The sequence below is a fragment of the Streptopelia decaocto genome, assembly GCF_964273445.1.
Source record: "Streptopelia decaocto genome assembly, chromosome: 1".
In the NCBI taxonomy this organism is placed as follows: Eukaryota; Metazoa; Chordata; class Aves; order Columbiformes; family Columbidae; genus Streptopelia; species Streptopelia decaocto.
In genome coordinates this window covers 94,122,827-94,139,838 of record NC_138663.1, presented here as the reverse complement: position 1 = coordinate 94,139,838, position 17,012 = coordinate 94,122,827, and the positions used below count along the sequence as shown (strand labels likewise).

Sequence of the window (17,012 nt, the reverse complement as noted above, 5' to 3'; positions counted from 1 at the left end):
AGCAACCTTTTTCTACATGTGGCAACTATTCCATGTTTGATCCAAGAGTCACAATTGAGTTCCTGTAATGCACTATTCAAGTAAAAAGTATTCAGTCTTCAGCTCATAAGGAAGGGAAAAACTGTCATGAGAAAGGACTACAATATCTAACTTCAAAGAAGGAACAAGAAATGTCCTTTGGCACATATTTTTCAATTTTGTAAAATAACTTTTGTGAGAAAAAGCACGAATGCATGAGAGCACTTTTTAGTAAATTGCAATCTGAAGAAAGTCACATATTCCTAGTGGTATTATATAGTGATTTTTACTCATGGCCTATCAACTATGATCCGCTACAATGACACAAACAAGCAGGAATCTTGTCCTGAATCAAGCAGAGTACTTTAGAAATCCATGACCATCCTGTGTTTAACCAGTCATACAAAAGACAGTCAAAAGCTTGAAAAAATGTAGAAGTTAAGTCTACAGCTGCCTCAGAGATAGGCAAGTCTTTTATTTATATCAAAATAATAGCTTTCTTATAACTCTGCCTTTTAACCTTGTTAAAACCGACATGTGTAGATAAGTGGCTAATTCCATGACTCCCAGACCTGTGTGGAAAGTAATGTCTGTTTTGATCCCACCAGAGACATTTCTTATTGTCTTTTGGTGGTTTCTCTATAGCAAGGAAATCACCAGTTAAATATTTCCCAAACCCTATGGAACATAGCTCAAGCAAGTTTAACTACAAATGAGTGGTTTTGTTGGCTTTGGCTTATTTGCCAGTGCCTGTATCTTGCTCTGAGTCTCAGGGATATGGCAGCATTTTGAATAAAGTATGGGAAGGAAGAACAAAAATGACATATTTAACCTTTGCCTGAATTATGAATAGCTTCTATGCCAAGGGAGATAGTAGAGATTCTAATATACAATAATTATTCATAAACATCGCTTACACTACAAATTCAGCTGAATTTTGTAAGAATTTTTTCCTTAAAATGAATAGCAGTAAGGAGAGAATTCTTCCACGTTTTTCTTTATCAGGCAATTTCATATTAAAATTCTTCCTCAGGCTCTGTGATGGTGAAGGTTAATGTGGCCTTTATAACTTGAGATGAAACTGATCGTGTCCTTCACTTTTTCTGCACTCTCACCATCCCTCCACAGTGTGAAAACACAGCAGTCTTCACCACTACAGGCAACATTTAAAGATAGAGGTATCCAACCCAGTAGACCAGGTTAAACAGCAGGAAGGATGTAGGAAAAAAGACTCTGGAGTAAGAGTCCAGTTCTAAGATGTCTATGTGAATCCGTCCTCTCCTCCATGAGCCTGATTTACACTCTTCATAACAACAGAAAAAACTCTGGCAGTCTTTCCCATCCAGACATTCATAGACACATGCATCTTCAAATTCTTGCCAATACATGGCATTGTTCAATGTGATGACTGTAGTTGGTGGTCTCATATCAAGTACAGAATAATTCTGAGGAGAGAAAAAAGAAACCAACAGTTTGATATGCTTTCATGGGAAAAAAATCACAGGAGCTGGGAATAAGAGGTTGACACTATAGGAATTCTAGATTTAGGGATCATCTTTCTTTCTCTCTAAAGTTAACTTTTCAGATGAATTTCCATAGAGAGATTGTGGAGTGGCAAGTTAAATAATTCTAGGTGTATTTTCTGTTTGGGTAACTCAAGCATGTATTTCCTAGTAATCATTTTTTTTTGCACTTAGGAGTTCAGTTGCCTGTCAGACTATTATTTGCAAGTTACTTTAAACACTTGCAGCTACTACATTTAAGCATGTATTCTGAAAAAAAAAAAAAAGGAAGATGTCCCACCTCCCCATTTAATTACAGAAAAATCTCCACTTAGTATAGCTGCCTTCACTGCCACTTCACTTTACAATGATTTATGAAAACATATATAGTCAGCAATAGATAGTGATGATTTCAGTACAGGATTTCAAAATGCCATCCCTAATCATGTCCCCTTAATGCTTATCACACTAACCATACTCAGAAATAGGGCACTTTGATATCACCCTGTCAGCACAGCTTTCGCCACCTAAGGGGCTCTTTCCCTGTGCTTGCGCTGAGCGTTGCCTTTGCCTGTGGGAGCTGCAGGGTGTGCAGCAACAAGCTGGTCTTGCCTCTGCATCACACCTGCCTGCATTCTGGAGGGTGCCTTGGGCACCTGCTTCCACACTTGCTGTACAAAATATGCAACATTTCCTATTGAAGGTGTTGGAGCATACCTGAAAACTTTCAGTCTGTATGTGAAACTCATCAGTGATATGACAGGTGTACCTCATGGGAAAATTTCCTTTTTTCTATTGACTTTGTTTTCTTTCTACAAATCCTTTGGTTTGGCTGATGATAATACTACCCATCTCATGAAAAATGACGATCCCTGAGCAAAGAACTTGATGTGGCATCCCTCTGCTTAGATGTTGGCATGTCCAACACAGATAACTACGTCTGAACGACTGCCTTATATAATCCAGCCAATTATTTCTAGGACACAATTCATCTCATCATAAGTAGATGGCTAAAATTGCTCAGATACATTGTGCTGTGGACTATAAACAGATTCTAGTTTAGAAGCAGATTATTGCAAATCTGTTTGTTGTGAATGACTTTAACTCTGAGATTAGATTACTTGAATTCCACCCTCATGGTCTTCTCTCTCATTTGTAAAGTTTCAAGTGGCTGGTATCGGAGCTTTACAATGTGTTGCCACGTGGAGAAGGTCTAAAATTATTTTACAAACAATCATTTTTTGGACTGCAGCACTTTGGACAGAAAAAATAGCTATGATTAAAGTATACAAGGAATTCTACTATACCACTGTGTCACATATTGTTCATTTCTTGCAGGCTTTTATGAAAAATTTCTACTCGGGGACTGAATTTTTCTGTACCTGGCTACAATATTTATGCTAAAAAGAAGAAAGGATAATTTATATCTCTCCAGACGATTTTGGTAAGTGAAGAGAAATGAGAGCCCTGGTTCTGCAAAGGAAAGTTTCTCATGTATCAATAGCCTGGGGTTTTTGTTGTTTTGTTATATCAACTATCTGCTCAGGACAGAAAATAAAATAAAAGCCCTGATAATACAGAGAGATTGATGTGGTTGCTTTGATGTCTGTCATCTAGGAGGGTGTCCTTAAGTGACTAGATACCAGGTGAAGGTGGATGGTACCCAGTGTGTCCTGTGAGTCCTGCTAAGCAGGTGTTGGGAAGAGAGGGATGCACGCACCATGGGCACCAGCCTAGTACTGCCTGAGTCGTCTGGCAGGGCAAGGCACTGCTCAGGTGCCTTGGACAACACAGTTCAGATGCAATGTTAAACACACTTAAAAAAATTATTTCAGGCAAGGTATAAGTGTGTTTTCTAGGAGAAAAAACAAGAGGTGGGATTACCTGAACATGGATTTACTAAGATTAATAAATTTCACGTTTTTAGGTGGCATCACTACAAGGTTGGAAAAGACAAGGTGATATATTGAGAGTCAGGGACACCACTTATTTTATTCAGTTTATGCTACAATTCAAACATGGAACTTGTTTATGGATAGAACAAGAGCCTGCTCCCTATCTTTCTTATAGTGAAAACAGAAAATAAGAGAATGGAAGGAGAAAGAACAGAAGGAAAAGGAAAGGGAAAGGGAAAGAGAAAGGGAAAGGGAAAGGGAAAGGAAAAGGGAAAAGGAAAAGGAAAAGGAAAAGGAAAAGGAAAAGGAAAAGGAAAAAAAGGAAAAGGGGGGAAGGTGGGGGAAGGGAGAGGGAGAGTGAAAGGGAGAGGGAGAGTGAGAGGGAAGGGAAGGGAAGGGAAGGGAAGGGAAGGGAAGGGAAGGGAAGGGAAGGGAAGGGAAGGGAAGGGAAGGGAAGGGAAGGGAAGGGAAGGGAAGGGAAGGGAAGGGAAGGGAAGGGAAGGGAAGGGAAAGAACCTGAAAAAGGCTGCAGACACTTTCCACACAGATGAGACTGATTATAATAGATCTAGACAAAGACTGAGAGTGTTAAACCCTACTGTCATTTTAATTGTTGTATCTTGTTCCTTTTTTTAATTGGAAAAAGGAAAGTGCTGCTACTCATTCAATGTGCATTATAAACTTCATCTTTCAGAAAAGTCTGTCCAAGGAGTGATAGCAGGAGCAAATGTATAAATGCAGTGCTTGCTGTAAAACCATTCATTGTCAATAAGCAGATTTTGGGTGCTATATGACCTTTCTAAATAGATCAGAAAGCTCTTAAAAAAGAAAAAAAAGAAAGACAAAAGAAAAAAGGAAAAAAAATTTAAAAAAAGGAAGAATAAAACATTATTTGCAAAAAGTAAGCTAGTAACATGGAGCTAGCAGCTGCAAATTATAAACTTCATTATATCCAAAGCAACAAATGCAAAAGCAATGTTTTAGTTGTGTCCCTGTTCCTATTTTGGATCTGATATCTGGGAAGCAGGCTATCCAGCCGGATGATTAACTGGCCGTCTGTATGCTTTTTATTTATATACATTATAGTATGTATTCCAGTTTCAGATTTCATAAAAATTAGAGAAACAATTTTGTGCTCAGTTTCAACTGTATTACTGCTGTACATATATAAATAGTTATCTAGAGCTTTGGGGAATAGAATTTATTCCTTTTGTAGATATAGTACAACTAATTGTGTTAAACTTGTGTACCGAAATTATTTGAAAATCCATCTGAAAGCTTGCTAAAGATTTTACAGATATGCATAAATGAATTATTTCTATGAAACTCAGTTAAAACTCCATATAAGTTTATGACATAACTTGTGCTTATAACTTTTTTAGAAAATGTAATGAGAAACTGCAGCATTATGTAAAGCAGACACACAAAACTTCTGAAGTAAAAATAACACACAGTTTTCTACACTTGACCCTTCTCCTTCCCAAATAATTTCATAAGTCCTTATAGAAAGAGGCAGCTATGTTCCTCTGCCACAGCCAAAACCAAACTGACCTTTTAACAAAAAAGCAAAACAATATTTATATTGAAGTCAGAGTGAAGCATAACATAGCATTACGGTTTTCTCAGGAATTATTGCAAGTAAATGCCAACCATACATTCATGCCTCCATTGCTTTCACTGAATAAAATAGTTTACTTACCATCACATGACCAAAACTGACATCAGGCAGCTTAAAGAAAGATAACAAAAGGATCTTCAGAAGAGAACATATTGCTTCATAGGCATCTGAAGTTCAATAGCGTTTCTTGAACCAAACCTTTAAAACGCATTTGTCCATAAAACATTCTGAGTATTCTACATATTTGCTGTAATATTCTGTACCCTTTAAAAATGCAGAATGCACACCTAGTTTCAATCCATACATTACTTTCATTTACCAAATAGCTAAGATAGCATTTGTTCTACTGTTAACTCAAATCTCATCAGTGTTGCATGATTTCCTTCATCTTCATTCCCATGTCTGGAAATACATCCTATTCACAAAGAAACTAATGACTTTTCCATTCGGTCTTTCTATAGGATGGCATTTTTTTAAACATCGGCAAATTAATTTTGATTGTCTCATACATTTCTTTTGCTAACACACTTTTGCCTTTTGTATGTAATGCGTTTTTACAAGAAGCTATTAGAGGTTTAATGGAGTTTTCATTGAATAAGTCTGTGGCTTTCTGCACTTTCTCTAATTCCATACTCTTTTCAGCTTTTTCCTTCATTATTTCTTCATTCAACATTTTCTGCAGCTTTTCAATTCAATTCCTTGTTACCTCATGACCTATTATTCCCTGAATTTAGCCTTCTTTCTCTTCAGTTTCTTCCTTCACATTTTTCGTATTTGGCGTTGTATTTCTCATTTCAAAGGTCCTTATTTCCTCCACTGCACAAAATGGCATCCAACATCTCCAGCCACCAATCTCAAACACATAAGATTTTCCACTGATCATGAGTGGACAACCATTCCCTATGTTTACACTGGGATTTTTTTCTCCATTATACTTCCCCCTCTCATTCTCTCAATTATGAAGTACATCAGACTATTCTTCCTGCATGACTGTCTTAATTTATTTTAAATAAACAGCTTTTATCTGTGTCTGGGTGTTATTCTGGAAGTGTCTTTTTGGCCAAAAATGCAGTCATGTATCAAACATTTTCAAGTTCCCTTCTCTGTTTTTGTACTTTTTTAAAAAAACAACCCTTTGTGCATAGGGCTAAAACCAAGTGCTGGTTCCCAGAGGAGACATTGAAATCCTGTTTATAAGGTACATAAATATTTCTAGACCTGTTAAGCCATGAAACAGCAGATGAATTTGAATATACATTGATATGCATGTATTTGTGTAACAAGCTATGCAATCTGTTTCAGTGGGAGTCCTTTATGACTACCAGCATAGTAACTGGAGGATGAAAGACATGTAGGCAGGATTGCTGCTTCATGGCCAGCAGGCTGCTTCTGCTATGAACAGACCTCACTCCACAGGCACATAACTAGTTCTTCTCTTACTATGGGTAACTATTTTCCATCAGCTTTCAGGGCAGATCACACCACAAAATGGGAAGAGCTTCAAGGAGCAAAGTATCACAGGATTATAGGCTGTCATTGAATGATTCTCTGCTCTGTGAGCCAGGCACATGCTAGAACAGAAATTAAATGCTCCCAACGTACCGACTTTTTTTTCTTAGTACAATTTGGTTTCCTGCAGCTTGAGTAGTAGTTGAGGGTTGCATACTCCATCAGAGCAGCGAAGACAAATAGAAAACATACAGTCACAAACAAATCCATCGCGGTGACGTAGGAGACCCGGGGTAATGACTTTCTCGCAATGGTACTCAAAGTTGTCATGGTCAATACTGTGGTGATACCTGCAGAGAGAAACTTGATTTAATTGTATGCAATATCATTTCTTCATGTCACAGAAGAATCTCTGGAAGCAAACATACAAAACAGAAATCCAAAGTGTACCCAAATAATTCATTAATTTCATTTGGTAGTATAAAAATAATGAGAAAGAACATCAGTAGAGCCAAGGGTGTTTTGTAAACAAAGACTTCCTCAGCTGCTTATATTCATCTTTACAAAAGTGACATTCCCATGCCTTTCAACATGCTTTTCCTCATCTCTTCCTTCTTCTGGTCCCAGTTAGGCTGAAGATGGGGATGTGGGAGACTGAGACAATGAAGAAATTTTTGACTGAAAGTATAATGCACAAAAGGTATTAAACCCAGAAATAAAACCAAACCAAACCAAACCCAACAACCTAGAAAACAATGAAGAAAACATGGTCTTTTTCACAGCAGTACTGCTCTCATGAAAAATCTTGTGCTCAAAAAAAGAGAAAAAAAGGAGGGAAAGGAGAGGGTGAAGAAAATAAATGCTGCTGCAAAGTTCTGACCATGACTTTTGAAACTACATTTTCACACTGCTGCTTCCTTGAGAGTCCTCCACTGCTATTTCCCTTCTAATTAAGGGAAAACAGACTCTCATACAAACTTAATATGTAGCCTTGATAGAAATAGCATTTTTAATTCATACAAAGCATCACATCTTAGATTGATTTTGTAGTAATGAATATAATGGGAATTACTTAGTGTGAAATATCCTGAAACAATAAAACCAGTCCTAGAATGAAATCTATTGAGTGTCAGGTATTTGACTGCTGGTAATTCATATAATTTCATTCCTGAGGAACAGAGGTCTTTTCATTCCCACTTTGAACTGATGTTTTTAATCATTTGTTAAGAACTGCAAGCCTTCTGAAAGAAAAAAATAAAACCCCTCAATGGCTTGGGAAGAAAAATAAAGCTCTCAAGAAAAATAAGCCTCAAGAGAGAACCTGCTCTAAAAACCCCCATAAACATAGGGTAATCTTTCTTTTTATAGTTAAAGTGATATTTTGCAATGGTACACAATCTTTGAAATGGCAGGGGATGACTGAAATTATGCCTTATAGTCGAATTACTTCCCACAAATGGCACTCTGGAGGGAAGTATCTGTGGTTTACTTTCTTACTGCTTTCTGTTTACGAAGGAATGCCCACCTCATATTTGTAGCAGTTGATAGAAACTGCAGTGATTCACAGGGATAACCCTCCCCATTCAAGCTGTCAGAAAGTTCGTGGAAGAGCCAGAGGCAGATTATTGCCTGGCTCTCGACCTTCTTCTACAATTAATAATAACTACTTGCATTCGTTAAATATCCATAACCCAGGAACAATTAAAAAAAAAAAAAAGTTGCTGGAAAAACACAACCCAATAATCAAGATGAAAGCAATGCTGACAGGAAGTGGGAAGTGTGGACTTTGTATGTATCTTGAACATCTAAAAGCTGTTCGGAAAAGTTTTCTGTTTCCTGTCAAGTGTGCCACATCCCAATATAAGCACATATGGCTGACATGATCCAGTAACTTCTCCAGACCCTTCAACAACAGTTCTGTAGCTAGCTGATGCTTCGAAAACTCTTCAGAGACAAACCTCATGCTTAGCCATTCATCACGACAGTCAACTGCAAAGATGTCCAGCTGCAAAAGGTGTTGACTCTCTAGCCTTGATTTGGCCCTCACAAACTATTGGCTAATTAGTCTTTCTTCATGACCATGACTCAGGCCTTGGGAGTCACTAACTTCAGAAGAACTGCATCCAGATGATGACATACTCTACAATATGAAATATAGTTCTTTAACACTTTCTAACTCATGTTTGGATTCTAACAGAAATCTGTCTTTTTTAGAGCCATATCTGCATATACTAGCTCAGATATTTTACTATCTTTAAAAAGTTCCTCAAAACCTGTGTTCTGCTTCCAGCACAATATACAGTGTTCTTTTTACCTGAACTGAAGGACAAGTTTTTGTTTCCCGCAGGTCCTGTGATAGGACACTTTTTTATTAAAGGGTAAAAAAGAAGTAACAGAACAAAAAAGCTTGCAGTGCTCGAAACCATTTTTTTGCAAAGGTCTGCAATTTTTCTACTGAATGCTATATTGACAATGTACTGGTTTTCCTCTATTTTTAATGAAATGGATGTATAACTTTTTATTATTTGTGACAAGAAGTATTGTGTATGTATCTGTAACGGCAACCAGCTGCCAAAATGACTATAGACTCTGTACTTAAGTATAAAAGTCATCAACTTGGCCTGAGTCCTGTATCCGTGCCTTAAGCCTGAATGTGAAATACATGCCTGAATCATGCATGAGTCTCTGAAAACCCTGAAGCTTTAGGTGAGAACTAAGCAAAACCAGCCCAGTAAATCATGTTGTAAGTGTCTCACCGCTAACAGAATATGGGAGTTTTGGGTGGCTCTGGACTAATTTTAGCTGATTGAAACAAAGTAGGTTCCACTAAATTTATAGACACAGCAACGCTGTAAGATTTATTTTTGTTTTAAGATACTAGTAGGGTCTATACTCAGTTTCTTTGACAACAAATCATATTTTGTAACCAGAATATAAAGCCCTGTGGAAAGGAAAGTTTAGCATTATCACAAGCCATCACAGTTTCTGGGTTATATGTCACATTTCAAATTATGTCAAGGGCATGAAACAAAGTTGCTGAGCACATAGACAGAAACATCCAAAAGTAAAACAAACATATTTTTACTCCTATTATTTATGCAAAATATTTTTATGATATGAAATCCAATACAAAAGCATCATTCTTAATTTAAGCTGAGGCTTGAACTTGGATGCGAGCTCACACCATTAACAAGCAAGGACTTTTTAAAATAACAAAAATTCTATCCAGTGTATCAATTTTACATTTGACACATAGATACAAATTTTAAAATATTAAAATGAGTCCTATGGGAATACATACAGAGAGCAAAGAGAAAGAAGGTGCACCAGATGAGACAGTTTTGTATTCCTACACATTTACAAGTCAGAATATACAGATATGCATATATGAATAAAATGCAGCTCCCATTATTTCCAAAGATAATATCTAGAATCCATACCCTTACTTCATTTTATCTCTCATGCTAAGAAAATTTAATTTGTTGAGTGGTTTCAAATGCAATAAACCTTGCCAGATGAAATTATTAAGTCTCTCACTTTGGGGAGACCTACATAGTAAAGTGAGTTTTGGATCTGTTATTGAAAATCACAGTACTCTTAAACTGTCTGTTTCGATAGGATTTTAATACCAGCCAAGGACAGCTTTGAAGTAACCTGGCTTCAAAATTTTCACGTAGACAGGTGTAAGTGGGAGCTTACAAGTTTGTGTGTAAATACCGTTTTGTGACATTTATATTCTCTGAGTAAATTCCATACCAAAAGTGCTGTCTGATAAATCAAAGAGGACTGTTTGAGGGATCAAGTGATGCAGGGATACATAATGCATGAGAACACTTTAACCTTTAGATCATTGTCCTAAACAGTTATTTACAATTATTGCTGTTTGAAAGCTCCTTACTGGACAACAGTATGCAAAGTGAGGTTGTTAGAAAGTGTTGGTGAAAGCTTCAGTGTTACAAAGTCTTTGGTCAGTGAGGCTCATTTTTTCTTATTTGCTTAAGTGTATGTTGGGTCACTGGAGGAAAGGTGTGCTGCTTTCACCCAGGTGATCACTTGTTTATAAACTTAATTTCTCCATCTCTTGTTATGGCACCTGTTTTGATCACTTGCTTGTTTTTCTAGTGAATGAACTTAAGATTGAATGACAAAGAGAGCAATGCTCATTTTTTATTAACCGTCATTGGTATCTTCTTTTACATCAACACATTGCTGGCCTTGATACTCACTGTATTTCTTTAAACTGTGGTTTGAAGTTGCTCTTGTAGTTACTGCCTAGTCCTGTTACATATTATACCCATTTTGAAAAAGCAGGGGGAAACTGGGATGAAAGCTTCAGTTTAACTTAATTCTTTTCGTCTTCAAGGAAAGCAACCTATTCTTTTCCAGATGATAGATTTTCCTCAGATGCTTGCTGGCTGCTCTTAACTGTGATCACTGGGAGAAGATCATTTTGATTACTAGAGACAAGCAGAAACAGCCGAGAGACTTTATTTTTCTCTCTGGATGCAGGGCAGAATAACCTGAGATCACAAACCACAGTTCTCATCCAGTACTCAAATTCTACTTTCAATTTCTCACTGACTCTTCGGGTGGCCTAGAGTGAGTCATGTTGCCACTCTGAGCCTCAGTCCCTCAAAGAGCATGTGAAAAAGAGACTACAATGCCAAGTTTTTCAAGAGCACTTTGATGCCTCTGGACAGTCCTGCTGAAAGGATACTTATGATCTCACTTCTCCCCTCACAGCCAAATGCCCCAATTGCATTTACTTTTTCCAGCACAGAAATAGCTTATTACTTAGTGTTATTCAGAAAGAGGTAAAACCTGTCCTTCATGTAACTGTGAGTAGGTGCCAGCAGTTTAGGAAATTGCTCATTAATTTTAGGGAGTGAAATATTTCCCTGATGCTAGCCCTTTACATTAATGCAGCTATACTCGGAGCAGGCTTGGTGCACTGAGTCTACAATTCATTTAGACTAATTAGCAGGATGGTTTCAGTGGTTTGCCTTTGGCTGTATTACTCACAATTTCACCATGTGCCACTATCCAAATGTGGATGTGTGCTGTTGCTGAGACAGATTTGTAAGTTGTGTTATACAAGCAGACCTACAGTAAAGTGGGAACATCTGTTTAGTGCATCCCAAGAGGCCACTGCTGATTTGGGAGGAACAGGACTCGGTGCACAAAAAGGTGACTTGTATGTATAGTTTTCTTTTCATTTGACTTTATTTATAAAAAATATTATATTTTAGCCTAGTAATTTAATTCTTCATCCATTTTAGGAGTTAGTCATGATAGCCATTGAATAGAGCCTTGGAACATCTAATTTTTATGTTCTTCAAATTCATGACCACAGTATCTGAGTACATTTTTTTGTCTGAAGTTCCCACTGGCTGAGGAGATGAGGCAGGGAGAGTCACACTGTTGTGACTAGTGATCTAATCTACTTCCATGTCTAATTAATTGGAAAACAGCAGTGTGGTGTTGGGAACTTTCCTCAGGGACAAGGTATGAACACTGCTTCCAGAAAATTACTAATGCAAACTGTTAGATGACTTTTCTACCCTTAAGCTTGATGAAGGATAACCTAAATGGATGCTGTGTGGCTCTCTGCACACACATGGTGCTTCAGATTCCCAGTTAAAAGAGTGTGGTAAATCTTTCCTTATCTCCACTGAGTCACCCAATTTAAGAAGAAAGGAGTTCAGCAGAGAAGTTCACTAAAGGTCTATCGCTCAATTTTCTGGCCATCAGAGGCAAATCTACACAGCCTGGAACAGGCAGTCATACAGCTGCTCTGTCTTCACCTTTGCATCATCTTCGCACTGTCCTGGAGTTGGAGGAGGTCACAGAATAGCTGTAAGTTTTAGGGTCTCTCATGTTGCTGGAGCTGCAGTGTAAAGGCCCTTTGGCATTCACATGAAGGGAGTGAGGACTAAATATTCCTTTCTTGGAAAATAACCTCATATAACCAGACCCATGTGATGCCACATGACTTACAACAGTCAGAAGTGCTACATTATTTAATAATTCAAATTTCTGGAGAAACCAGCAGGTTATGGTCTTGTGCTGACCTCATGCAAAATAGGGTTTAATACAGAATTATCTGTAAAGTATGAACCGGTGTTGGCTGCTTGCAGTTGTCTTATTACAGGTTGTCTGGGACTTTTCTTTCTACTAACCCTATTGCATGTCACTGAGCTGCTCTTACTTTGACAGGATGCCCCTCACAACTCGCTAGGAATTAAAACTAATACAACTTCCCCAGAGGAAGGTGCCTAACAACTGATAGCAGGAATAGCTGACATATAGCGTCACTGCTTAAATAAAGCTGTGGCTGGTGAGAGAGGTTAATGTATTTCTTCTATCATTCATCTGAAAGTTACAAAGCTATTGAAGCATAAGAAGTTTTGGAGGAAAAATTTTTGTGACCCAAACCTTCTGCACACTGAATAGATGACCATAAGTTTTTTGTATAAGTGAAAGATTTAGAAAGGGTGATCAGATTCCTGGACAAGTTCAAGAGGCTTAGCAGCTAAAATCTTGTTCAGAGTGAATGGGCTTCAGAGTCTCTTTAACACTTCATTTTTATTTTCCCTTTCAGGGCTTTTATGCTAGAAACCACAGACCCCTCAAAATTGCTCAGATTTATTAGTGTGGGAGAGAGGTGGGCTGAAACAGGACAAGTCATTTTGAATAACTGTAAAAGGGCTGCTTTGTCAAACAAGGTGTCTTCCTCCTGAGATGAAGTAGAACCCATCTACACGGTGTTTGAAAGAGAGCTAGTAGAAATGGATTCACATATAAGTAAACACCATTTTTGGTCAACATTTAGTTAGAGCAGCACTCAAGAACACTGTGCCTTGCTCCAGGGTGCCTTCATGTGTCCTCCAAGGTGGTGCAGCCTGTTCACAGCCCTTGTCCTTCAGTCTCTCCTTCCAATGGTATCACCCTCTCAAGCTTGGGGACTCAGTTGCTCCTACAAATGTTTCCCATCAGATTTCAGTCCAAAAAGTCAGGCTGGTCAGTTTTTAATAATTTTTTCTTCAAATTGAAATGATGTGGGGAGTCCAACTGGCTAAAAGGAGAGGGTAACAAACTCCAGCAGAAGGAAGCAATGAATAGCTGGGAATGGTAACCCCCAAGCTTGAAAACAAACATGTAAACATTGACACAGCCTCCCCTTTTTTCCTAGACTTGTAGATTTCTAAATCAGTTAATATTGGTAGCCCTGGTAACCATAGTCTGGACCAAGATGTTGCTTTTCCTTCAATTCTGATGTATGCCTATAATTGGCTGTTATACAGCTCTATGCCCTTGATGCTGGCAAAACCTGCAGGTTTTCCAATATATTTAATAATCAATGGTCAGCATTTATAAGTGTATCTCAAAGCACGATGCCAAAATGCACACACTGGTCCTGATATAAATGAGCTGCTAGAAAATCTATACCAGCATAAATCTCCACAATCTATGAAAAATATCTATACACCTAGTGCGGAGCTTAACTTCAAGCACTCAAGCTAAAACACTTTACTTGAGTTAATGTTATTATAACCCACAGTTTTCTGTATATGTAAGACATAATGCCCTGTAGGGGACAGTTTCAGAAGGGAAGGAAGCCAGCAGTGCAATTAATTTATTCTTCAAAAATGTCACTAAAATGTCATACTGAGAACAAGGAGACAGGCATTAATTCTAAGATATTATGTGAAATAGGTGGCAGTGTCATTACAAAGGGTCAGGGTAGTTTACTTTTAATTACCCTGTTAGGGAAGGCAGAAAACCAGAGGCTTCCGTGATAAGTAGATCTGAGTCTGCAAGAAGTGGTAGCAATAATCCAAAGCATATAGCTAGTGGTCCCTTTGAAAGGAAGCTGACATTTTCAAATGATAGTGTAGAAACTCCACAAAGAAAGCAGAAAAAGGAATTATTAACAACTTACCTAATGCTGTTCTTGCTGGTGTGGCATCTTTTTTAATCCAAAAGGATACCCAGGAAAGAACAACTGTTAATATACAGGGAATGTAAGTTTGAATAGTAAAGTATCCCATTCTTCTACTTAAGTCGAAGTATATAGTCATGACTACATAATCACCTGCAATAATAACATAGAAAATAAATCGGCATTGTGGTGAGATACAGATCATTGTTCATTGAGATGCTAATTTTTAAACTTCATAAAACACTGCATATGAAATATTTCGCAGTGGTTTGAGAACATCTGGGCAGCAATGCTCACGTGAAATAGAATTCAAATAAACCTTTCAGTCCTAATTTCCTTCAGTTCTAGGTCTCTGTGGAAATGTTGCCCTATTTGGACAGGCAGAGGCTTTCAGCAATCATTCTGGATGAGTAAATATTTGAAAGGCATCTTGGCTTTCCAGACTTGATAACTCTGGATCCTCCATGATCAGAAACATGAAGCTACTATCATTCACTAGAATCTATAACCAAGCCACACAAAATCTCTCCTTCTGCAGGTTGTGTCTTCCCTGCCTTAATTTCGGGTTTGAGTGACTTGTTATCTTCTTTTGAGATATGAATCGGGCAGTAGGGGTCTTTATGGCAAATGTAGCATGCACATGAGTATGTCTTTACATAAGAAGTCATTCAGAGAAACTAGAGCCTCAATGCTGGCAAGAGAGGTCAGAATGCATACTTTTAAAGGACTCATCATTAAAAATCAAGAGTCTCTTTATGCCAGCATTCCTGCATTTTAAAGCAGTTGTAGTCACTTGAAGTATTCATGAACCTTCAGAAGGTGAGCCTGGATATAAAGTTTATTATTCTGCTCTGATTCATAAAATCAAGAGCTCAGTAAGAAGGCTAATAATCTCACATTATATAATTTTATTCACAGCATCTCTTCTGCTAACCCTCGTGACTCTACAGGGGATAATAATCTGTCACTCTTTCTCTACCCAGCAGAGACTACTGACCTTATCACCTCTCTCCTTACTAACATCTCCTGCTGCTTCACAGATGTTAACTATCCTTTTCTCTCAGGAAGTCACAGTGATTAACAATAATGCAACTGAACTGAGACCAGTTTCTGTACTTCACTTGTATATGTTGCTTCCATTTCAGATGTGAAGAGTTTATACGCCTGAGAACTTTTATGGGTTTTTTGTCTGACTATATCAGACTTGACCTAATAAATTATATTGCTTCTTATTACAAACCTTGACATTCTATAATACAATATTTGGAGAAGGCATCATTTAAAATAGGTAGGTAGGTCTGTCCTGTTACTGCAAACCATCAGAACACTGAAGAAATTGGTAGCACAGAAGGATTAATCCCCAAAGCAATGTACATACAGCTCACCCAAGTAGTGACATAATGGGTTCATCAGGAGTTGAGACAAATTAAATCTTAATCTTCTAGTAACAGCATATGAACAAAATAATTTAATACAGTGGGTATTTTGACTATAGCTAAATATGACATAGAAAATAAATTAATTCAGTAAAAAAAAAAATTTCCACCCAAAGAATCTCTGAAGGCCACTGTAAAATGAGTGAACTACGATAAGGTACAAAACCAAAGGTAAATAAAAATCTGAGGGTGAGATTTGGGGAGAGAAACTTAGAACAATGAGTCAAAAGGAAAGGTTTCTGTGTGTTAAGTACATCATTTTGAGATAGATATATTTGGAAGAGGTTGATAAGCCTGTGGGTGCGTTCATCATGCTTCTGTTAGATGAACACATACATTTTCATGAGTACTGTGCCTGTGAAAAGCATGTGACCTCAAGAAGCTGGACAATTATTTCAGAAGCCTTGCGTATTTGGCATAATGGGACAGAGTTTTAATGAAATGAGCTCACTGCTGTTACAAGCCGGAACTATTGCAGTACATCATGACATAGTGAGCCTTGTGGGCTGTTCAAAGCCTAAGGATTATTTCGTTCCACTAATCTCCAGCACTTTTCTTTCTGCAGGGAATGGCACCAGGGAACTGATGTGGATTAGTAACCGTTGGTTCTGCTGGTTTAGTTATAAACTACATCAGATCCCTAATTTGGTTTGCCTCACCAAAGAAAGATTTACGCCACAGCAACTGAGGTAGTTTCACCAAAATGGCAGTAAGGAGTTAGAGGCTTTGGAAACCAGTGCTTCTACTGACAGAAACCAACCCAGCAACCACAGAAAAAACATCATTACATTTCAAACATTGTGAGTCAAGGCAGAAGGATGAGCAAAAAATGGAAATCAAAGACTCTATAGGAATACTGCCAGGCCTTTACATTTCCCTTACTCAGTTATCATATCTGGAACTGGACTCAGTTGCCTGAGCACTACAGAAGGCAAAACAATCTGCATACTTCTAATTTTTTACAACAGTAGATGATGCATGCAATTCACAATTCACAATTCACACACACAAGTCACTGTTCCTCTGAATACTATCACCATGAAACCCAGAACAGCAGATGAGAGCTGGGCTAAATAGTGAGTAGAAATGTACTGGCTAGTAAGGCAGATTCCCTGCTTCCAAGGTCTTCTACTGAAGTATTAATAAAACTGG

The 17,012-nt window shown here is 37.8% G+C and overlaps 1 protein-coding gene across 1 annotated transcript in view; it reads right to left on the bottom strand.

Annotated features, from left to right (window-relative positions):
- Positions 1-1,184: 1,184 nt before the first annotated feature.
- GABRG3 (gamma-aminobutyric acid type A receptor subunit gamma3) overlaps positions 1,185-17,012 on the bottom strand; it is a gene marked incomplete at both ends in the record, with an annotated part of 334,515 nt that continues 318,687 nt past the window's right edge. Inside the window, 4 exons of the mRNA XM_082066711.1 lie at positions 1,185-1,463; positions 5,115-5,144; positions 6,636-6,832; positions 14,425-14,577. Coding sequence (XP_081922837.1) covers positions 1,185-1,463; positions 5,115-5,144; positions 6,636-6,832; positions 14,425-14,577 — 659 coding nt within the window. The remainder of the gene's footprint in view (positions 1,464-5,114; positions 5,145-6,635; positions 6,833-14,424; positions 14,578-17,012) is intronic.